This window comes from Abrus precatorius, unplaced genomic scaffold, assembly GCF_003935025.1.
Source record: "Abrus precatorius isolate BTA unplaced genomic scaffold, Abrus_2018 Scaffold6, whole genome shotgun sequence".
Taxonomy (NCBI): Eukaryota; Viridiplantae; Streptophyta; class Magnoliopsida; order Fabales; family Fabaceae; genus Abrus; species Abrus precatorius.
The window spans coordinates 8,190,392-8,199,236 of record NW_020874406.1 but is presented as its reverse complement, the minus strand read 5'-3'; the positions used below and the strand labels follow the sequence as shown (position 1 = coordinate 8,199,236).

General features: G+C 28.9%; 1 protein-coding gene across 1 annotated transcript; it reads right to left on the bottom strand.

Annotated features, from left to right (window-relative positions):
• Window positions 1-2,221: 2,221 nt before the first annotated feature.
• Window positions 2,222-6,223, bottom strand: LOC113869434 (mitochondrial phosphate carrier protein 1, mitochondrial). Its single transcript, XM_027505754.1, has 6 exons — window positions 5,873-6,223; window positions 5,209-5,558; window positions 5,063-5,106; window positions 4,215-4,429; window positions 3,994-4,118; window positions 2,222-2,654 (listed from the first exon to the last, which is right to left on the bottom strand). The coding sequence occupies exons 1-6, from the start codon at window positions 6,005-6,007 to the stop codon at window positions 2,606-2,608; spliced, it is 918 nt and encodes a 305-aa protein (XP_027361555.1). The 5' UTR covers window positions 6,008-6,223; the 3' UTR covers window positions 2,222-2,605.
• Window positions 6,224-8,845: the final 2,622 nt, after the last annotated feature.

Genomic DNA, 8,845 nt, shown 5'->3' with positions numbered 1-8,845 from the left:
CTTAATTAAATTTTTATTTTAATTACTCATATAATAAAAAGTAATTATTAAAAAAAATAATCTATGTACTTTGAATTTAACTAAAAAAACAAAAATTATTTATAATATTACCTATAAATTTATCATCATAAAATCTCTAACATGAATGTCTTATATTAACCAAAAACAATGCAACAGAAATGAAGGGGCTGACAAGCAAATGCCTTTGGAAGTATATGAGAATAGGTACTAACAATGATGCCAGCAAGTGCTAATTGGGCAATCAAAATATTATTATTGTCAATGATGGGTTTGCTTTTCTCCTGTTAAAAAGAAGGGGGAAAGCCTTAAAAAGTAATAAATACTTTTGAGGCACAACTGTTCATCTCACTGATACATTTCTGTTGGGATGAGATTTTTAGGTTACTGTCATTATATCAACACTATTTAATTGAAGCATCAAGCATGGGACATTATTGATTACCATGGAATACACAACTAACTTCCTTTTTTATTTAAATGAAAAGTATAATAAAAAATCAAATTTCTAACTTATACAATATTACACAAAATAAGAAATTATATATAAATTTTTTTATTTAAACTTATAGAATTTAATGCATTAACAATATTAAATGTTACAATTTTTTATGAGGGTTTACAGTATATAAATTTTTATCATACACAATATTATACAGGTTAAAAAATCAATAAAAAATTAAGCAATATTTTTTATTAAAAATAAAATATCACTCATATGCTTAATCTTTATACAAAATTTTAAACCTATATATATATATATATATATATATATAGAGAGAGAGAGAGAGAGAGAGAGAGAGAGAAATGAAATGTTTCATATGAAGAATATGGTTTGAAAACTAAATAAATTAGCTGGCCATACAATCTCCACACTAATTGAGTCACATTTATGCACAGTGCATAGAAACAAGTCAGTCTTTGCTAATGTAAAAAAATAAAACAAAATCTATTAAAGAGAGTTTGGTATTAATGGTAGTTATTTCAAAAGAATTAAGTTGATGTAGCAGATCTCCAACAGAAAATATTATTTCAGTCTAATAGGAAACATTGAGATCTAAAAGCTTTGGGATAAGATTAGTTAGTCTGAACATTAATCCTAATTAATTAAGTTCCAGGTGGATTCTCCAAGATGTATCTGCCCAGTCACTTGCCAGGAGAGTATATGCAAATGTACAACTGTTCATAACAATTTTTTTTTTCACTCATTCAAACACTCTGTGCAATAGGCTGATTTAACACAAAAATATGATGATTTACATCTATAGGTGTAGGTGTGTGTCTACCTTTTTTATTATTATTATTTTACTCTTATAAATTGTGTAATTAACATTTTTCTTTTCATTTGCTACAGATTAAAGGTATCTTTGAAGCAATTAGCAGTATTTGACATTAAAAATATATTCAATGGCTATCCATGAAGCACTACGGTAGTCGAAAACTACCTTATACAAATACATGTTCAGAAAAAGAACTCTCAGACAACAGTTTTGTTGTTGCATTTTCAAAATAATAACTAAATAAAGTAACAACTTTACAAGAATCCCGTGAATGCTTCCTTGAATCACTCCTCAGCTTTTAAAAAGGAAAAGTCACGAATTTAACTTAGAAACAAAGTAGAAAAAATGGATATTATTTGAATTAGTACACTCATTTTCTCATGAATTCAAAGAGAGGGTAAGGATTCTTGCATGGTACTACTATTTTTGGGCGCAGTAGGATATAAACATAAAGCTTATGGCGTGGACTTCCTAATTTGGTATTAACCATTCAGTTATTTGTCTTTGTCTTGAGAGTTGTTTGAGTTGGACCCATCACCCTTTCTTTAGGCCACAACATGGCAAGACATGATCATGAATCTTGAGTTAACAACGGACGGTAGATAAGCGGGACCAACCCAACGTGTTCTTGAAAGCAAAGTTGATATTGACATCATAGTGTGACAACATGTCACATAAACTGATAGTGATATTGCCCCTTCAATTACAAACCATGTCACGCTGAGCTTTTAAGGACATCTGGTGAATGGTGACAACACAATGTGCTCCCTCACAATGTGCTATTGCCTATTATGCTCGTGAGCCATGAGCTTCCTGTTATTTACAGCTCCAATAATAGTTTCCTCTATGATTCACTTGCTAAAATTTACACACAAATGAAAGTACTGCTAAAAGTGGTGAAGTGTTTATTATTTTAGATATTAAAACTTAAAAACACCATACTCAAATAATGTCAAAACAAGAGAATGTTGAAAAGTAGATCATAGAAAGTGTCATGCTACAAAAACTTATCTGGTAAAATTGCTAGGACAAACATTGCTAGTAAATCTGTTTTTTCTCCTTTTTATTGGGTAACTCCTAGTATGCTAGTACACTACACGTGAGAATATAAATGGGCTTGTTCTTTTTGGTAACCAAATTCTGAAGGCTTCAATGAAAGCTATAATAACAAATTCAAAACGAATAAATGGCAGCAGAAAACAAAAGCTACCACAAAACTGCTCCAGTGTATAGTAAGTAGTATAAAATGACTTGCAATCATACAAGTCAGCTGAAAAGTGTGACTGCAGATTAGTATTTCTCTGAATCTAGCCTGCCCCATCTCTCAAGTCAGTTTTAACTTCACCACTAGTTGGCCTGCAAGGTTTCAAAACAAAGATTGATTTTAAAAAATAGAGAATATGTATTTAAAGGTTATGTTAGTTCAGCACATCATTTCCTTTGATCGTCAAGGTGAATAAACATAAATATAGGAAACAAAAGGCTTAGATTCCATTGATGTTTGGGTTGATTCTGAACTTGTTAAATAGAACAATATAAAAAGTACTACTAAGACAGCATAAATCTAAGATAGATAAACCTAGAAAATCACTATTACATTTACATTATAGTATAATTTAATGAGCCATCTTATCTATAATATTACTTAATACCTTCACTACAGCAACCCTAGCACATCAACCTGCTTAACTACAACAGAGCCTTTTCAAATTTTTGGTATGCTAAATAGCAAGTCATAAAATAGATTGGATGAGTTAAACGCACCTATACGCTCCCTACATTACTATAAAGGCAGCTCAAGTTAGAAAAGCCAAAGATCATAGCCTGTTGTTACAAACTTCTTTAATATTCTTACAATTAGAAAGAGATCAAAGGTATCATATTTTGTATTCTTAACCATTAAAGGCTACTTCACGACCTGCTGTGCTTATATCTTTACAGTTTGCTCAGCCCCTCAAGCAAATAATGCTATCTCTTGATGACATTGTTTATATAATTGTTGCTTTCTATGTTTTAGACATTAAATTTAGACATATATCCCCATTTATATACTGGTGCCAAAAGATAAAGTTTATTTCTTTCTGAAGCAAAGCCTAATGCAAATGACTCATTCACTCTTTAAAATATAGCACATCCAGCGTAAGTCAAGACCTGAAGACAAAAAACTGTTGCGTGATACAAATATAGTGTGAATCATACACAATACAAATGCATGCAAAAGCAAGAATATGATTCCTCACTCGGTATCAAATGAGATATTGTTCATGTGGACAACAAAATATTCACATACATGGTTTGAGTTTCTGCTATCAATTTATCAAGATCCAAACTTACTAAGCCTCTCTAATAATGTGACTATCTTTGAACCGAAGTATCAACATTTGAAATCCAGACTTTTGTGAACTGAAAATTTTTATAGATATTTCAGACCAAATTGCTGCTACATTGAGTTGTACATTTTGTTTTAGTAAAAGAGTTACATTCTCCATTAAATTAGTAATTTTCTAAATCCTTCTCCAGTCTGCTCTCTTCCTTTGGTTTTGGAGAGAGAGAAAGAGAGTACATTATGAAATATAATTATGACTAAATACAAAATGCCTTGGTAGATGCAAAATTAGTATATAATAATTAAATAAAACAGGGAGGAAAAAACTACAAAGCAAAGTAAAAGTTAGGGAGTAATATTAACACTTACAGGCCACCTAAAAGTTTGATGGTGTCATAGAAAAACCATTGCAAAGTTATAGAAGGACCAACAAGCATCATTCTAATAGGAAGGCTCCTGGTAAATAGATTGGCCAGCCCAATTTTTCTGATAGCCTGTGCACAAAATAATTGGAGCACATTTAGTATGACGCCAGAAACAAAGAACTATCTCAAGGAAGTATTTTAACTGTTTCGTAAAGAAACAAATACCAGCAAGAGACTATCAGCCTTTCTGTTATAAAGAGAAGATACAATATTGTCAGCGGGATTAGAAACAAAGCTACCAACAGATCCAGCTGCATATCCAGCTAAACATGTCACACCAAGTTGTTGTACTTTTGAACACTCCTCCTTTTTTCTTTTGACAACATTACGATACAAAAAATCAACAGAATGCTCGAATGTTGAGAACATAACCATGGAAACTGCTCAAGAAATAAGCAGAATATTAATATTCAGTTCATTTATGGACAATAGCTAGTGTTATAGCTCTTCATCAATGAAACTACACATTCCATCACCATGCTAATCCAAGAATGTAAAATTAATTGTTTCAAGAACATAAAATTAATTGTTTCAAGAACATAGTCCCAAATTGGAACAATGTATATTTGAATACTCACTCTCAAAGTATAATTGAATACTCAGCGTGCTTAGATTGAAAGAAGACTATTGTTATTTTATCAATAAACATTTCTCGTTATATTGTTAATCAGCAGGCAAATAATGCCTATAACCTGAGTGGTCAAATAGGTAGCCAAAACCTCAATGTGTAAAATAACATAATGATTTAACAAAAGAAAAGGAAAATTTTTCTGGATGTTAAGTAGAGCATGAATGTTAAAGATACAAAACATAAACCATAAAGAAAGCAGAATGTTAAGATTTCAGTAATATTCTGAAAGATTAATAATGTCAGTAGATTGCACAGGATAGATTGGCAGCCATGCCAGCATACAGATGCGAAAATATTACTGATTTCTCTTTGATTTTTAAGGATAATTATATTACCCTAACCAGTGTAGAATTAATAAAGGTTCAAGAGATTATGAAATTACATGGAATGTTTCGACCCAAAAGTGGAATTAGTCCACGATAGAATCTGCAAACAGTATAGAATAGAAGATAAATGATCACACCATAAAGATCCCCAAAAGACATAAACACACCAGATAGGAAACTAAAGTATCGAATTTTTCTTTACCCTCGGGTGCCTTCTGATGCATACAACTTTGGAAAGCCATCAAACAAACCCTTAGCAAAACAGGGTTGTGCTTGAACCCTCACTTTAACAGCTTCAAAAGGGCATAAAGCTATATTGGCAAACACTTCAGCAGAAGCACTACTTAGAAAGAAAACAAGACTCCTGTTCTGGTCTACCAATACATTGGAATAAACCCCCTTAAAATATTCATAGAGACCAAATCTGCATCCTCCTTGAGCACCATATCCAAAGAACTTGCCAGTCCAACCTTTCCATAGAACAGAAGGCCCTTGTTCCCTCAATAAAGTAGTAAAGCAAGAGGAAATGCTATAATACTTAATTGGATGCACCTACAGGTAACAACACCATTTGATCAAACCAACAACATGATCAACTATTATCATTTCTACACATTAGAGTGACAAAATATCCCGTAAGTCATAATCCCATCTCAATATCATACTATATAATTAAGGGCAGCCCGAAAATTCCAATCTTTCAACTTTTTTGCTATAGCAAAAGTGTCACAAAAGTGTAAACTTAAAAGTGATTCCCAAGTTTTTTTTTTTTTATCCATTTCTTTCACATAATCAAAACAAAGTAAAACACAATATGTGGAACAAGTTGGCTAACAACAAACACAATGAAATGAATTGAAATGCACCTGCATGTTGACTTTCAAGACATCAAGAGGAGTAATAGCAAGATGGGTGGTGCCAGCACTGAGCATTCCTCCAATGCCGCAAAGGGCATAATACCTTGGCGTTAATTCTTCACAGATTCTTCCCTCCATCACCATGACACTCTCCAAGCCACCCAAAAATGGTGGAAGTTGTTAACTTTAGTGTGAAACTCACACTCCAACTCTATTTATTCTTACACTCACGTGTTTTTAATTGCCAACCACTAAAGAGAGGAAAAGACAAGCATTTTGATCCTTCGTGCGTTTCTGGGCAGAGAAAGGAACAAAATTTGAGGTTGTCAGAGTGACACGAAGTTGTTTGAATCTGATTCTAACGAAATGTAAAACCCAATATACCTTATTGCAAGAACCTCTTCGGCCTTTCCGGAAAAGCTAGCCCAGTTAGGCAGTTACCCCCAAAATAGGAACTTTATTATAAACCTTATTTAATTATTCATTTTATTTGTAAATACTATAATAAATTTTCTAATATATGTTTTAAAATTTACTATTAAAGCAATAGAAGGGAAACCTGTTAAATTTATAATTATTATAATGTTTGTATTATAAAATAGTTGGAACATTTAAGAAAGAAAATTTGTTTTTAACATTTCTTAGTTTATGTACTTAATACACTGGAGGGGAAGATTGTATACATAAATTTAATTTTTATAGAACTGTAATTTTAACCTCAGTTTTATATATGTTTTTCTTTGTCAATATTCATAGATAAATATTACTAAGGAGGTTTATCTATTTAATGTTTTGTGAATTGAAAAAACAATCCCTTTCAAACCTCTCAATTCAACTTTGATTATTCAAAATTAAAAAATATATATATATATACTGAGAATTTTCAAGAATAAAAAAATACCTTTCTTTCCGCTTAATATTGTGAATTGCGCAATAATATGCTCTTCTGATTCCATTTTATACTTCAAAACATCTTTTTCTCCAAATTAACAATTAAAAAATTTAATGCGTCTTTGTTGATATTAAAATGTTTATAAGAACATGTATAAAGTAAATGCTAACATCTGGTTGGAAGTGATTCGGGGTGTTTAATGAATCATTCAATAATCTAAATTAAATTAATTCAAATTGTTTTATTTATTTATTTCAGATTCGAATAATTTTTATGGGTTTGGTCATTAGTTGTCTTTTTTCTACCTGAATCAGCCCAATCACTTAAATAACTTTTTTATTTTAGACTTTACTATTTAAAGTTTATTCACTTGCTCTTTTTTTTTTTTAAATATAGTTCATTTTGACCTTTTATTCAATGTTATGCTCTAATCTACCTCTGTATATTAGATAGTAGATACGAGTCAGTATTTTTAAAAATAGTTATATTCTTTATTCTTAAGTTATGTGTTTTTTATATTAAGTATTTATTTCTTTATTTTAAATTTTCATAATTTTAAAAAAAGTCTCTTTAATTTAATCCTAATTAATATAGTAGAAAATTTATTTCCAATAATACAAATAATTACCACTTTTTCAGTTTATAATATTTATTATATTTTAAAATAATATTGTAACAAAATTTAAATTTTTGTTTTTAAATACTAATTTAATCATACTGGTGTAATACTAAAAAAAAATTTACTAATTTTTAAGAAAAATCAGCAAATACTTATAAAAAAAGAAAATAAAATAAATTATAAAAAAATCAGTAAAAATTAATTTATGTATTTTAACTTTTTAAATAGTCTTTTCAATTGAATTTTTCATAACTTAGATAAAAATAATAATAGTTTTACGAAAAAAATTGATCATTTTATCTATTTGATTAACGTTAATCTTATAAATATTTGTTAAGAAGTTTTTTTTTTTTTCAAACTGATTCTAAGTGTCTTTGATTATATTTATCATCCAAATTTCTTATATTCTAGATGAATAAATTAAGAAGATATGCTTAGAATTGATTTATTTATTATTTAAAATTATAAAAATAAAGAAACATTTTATAGTTATATATAATTTAATTAAAAAAGAAGGTCTGAAAATTAGAAGAAAAAAAAAAGGTCTGAAATATGCATGATAGGCCTGAATCTTCCACAGTCATTTTCGTGGGTTTTCCATAGTTGAATGTTTCGTTTTCTTTTTTGGGGTGGTAATGCTGCTTGCTTAATTGGGTTGTTTGTAATGCTTGCCCTGGGCCTTTTCTTTGAAGCCCATGAAATGCCCAAACCAAAAGGCCCAAAGTAAATTTAAATCTAAAGAGTGCTACTGTTTTTATATTTAATAACAAAACTATCGTGTCATATTTATTTTATTTTCTATGTTTTATGATTTTTATAAAAAGTGGTGAAAATAGAAAAAATATTTCCAGTATTTTTTATTTAAATATTTTATAATGAAGACAAAAAATAAAAATAAAATACACTTTCTGAAACCAGGCAACCTTTAAAAGTTTCAAAGCGGTCAGTTCCCATCGATGAAAAATAGTAGTAATTAGTGGTTTTCTTGTGTATACATAGATGACATTAAATAAAAATACTTTTTAAATGAAATAATTAAAGATATTATACATTTTTTAAAATTTAATAAAATTTATAGATTTAAATAATAATAAATATCAGGTTTGCTGATAATAAACATTTTATTATATCAACTAAAAAATAAAATTTAAATTAATCGAGATATATTAATTGTAAACAAAATTACTTATCGGGACAGTAAAAAGAATAGTTTCTAAAATATTTTTTTTTATAAAAAGTTCCAAACCATACTTTTGTTGAAGAGTTTATATTTCTAAATCCTATGTAGAAATTAATTTAATCTGAAGTTGAATAGATCAGGGAACATTACACCTTTTTTTTTAATGACATAAAATAAGCACAAAAGAAATAAGAAAAAAACAGAAGAATATTAAAAAAATATAATAAAAATATATTAATTGAAATTTTGAATTGGTAAAAAAAATGAAAAAAAATTCTCCTATTTAAAATA

Bases quoted from the DNA above. Each gene is read 5' to 3' on its own strand.
- LOC113869434 (XM_027505754.1), bottom strand. From the start codon at position 6,007: ATGGTGATGGAGGGAAGAATCTGTGAAGAATTAACGCCAAGGTATTAT. The intron at 5,559-5,872 runs GTGCATTTCAAT...TGTTACCTGTAG, and splicing joins TCTTGAAAGTCAACATGCAG to GTGCATCCAATTAAGTATTA. The intron at 4,119-4,214 runs GTATTTGTTTCT...TTTTGTGCACAG, and splicing joins AGGCTGATAGTCTCTTGCTG to GCTATCAGAAAAATTGGGCT.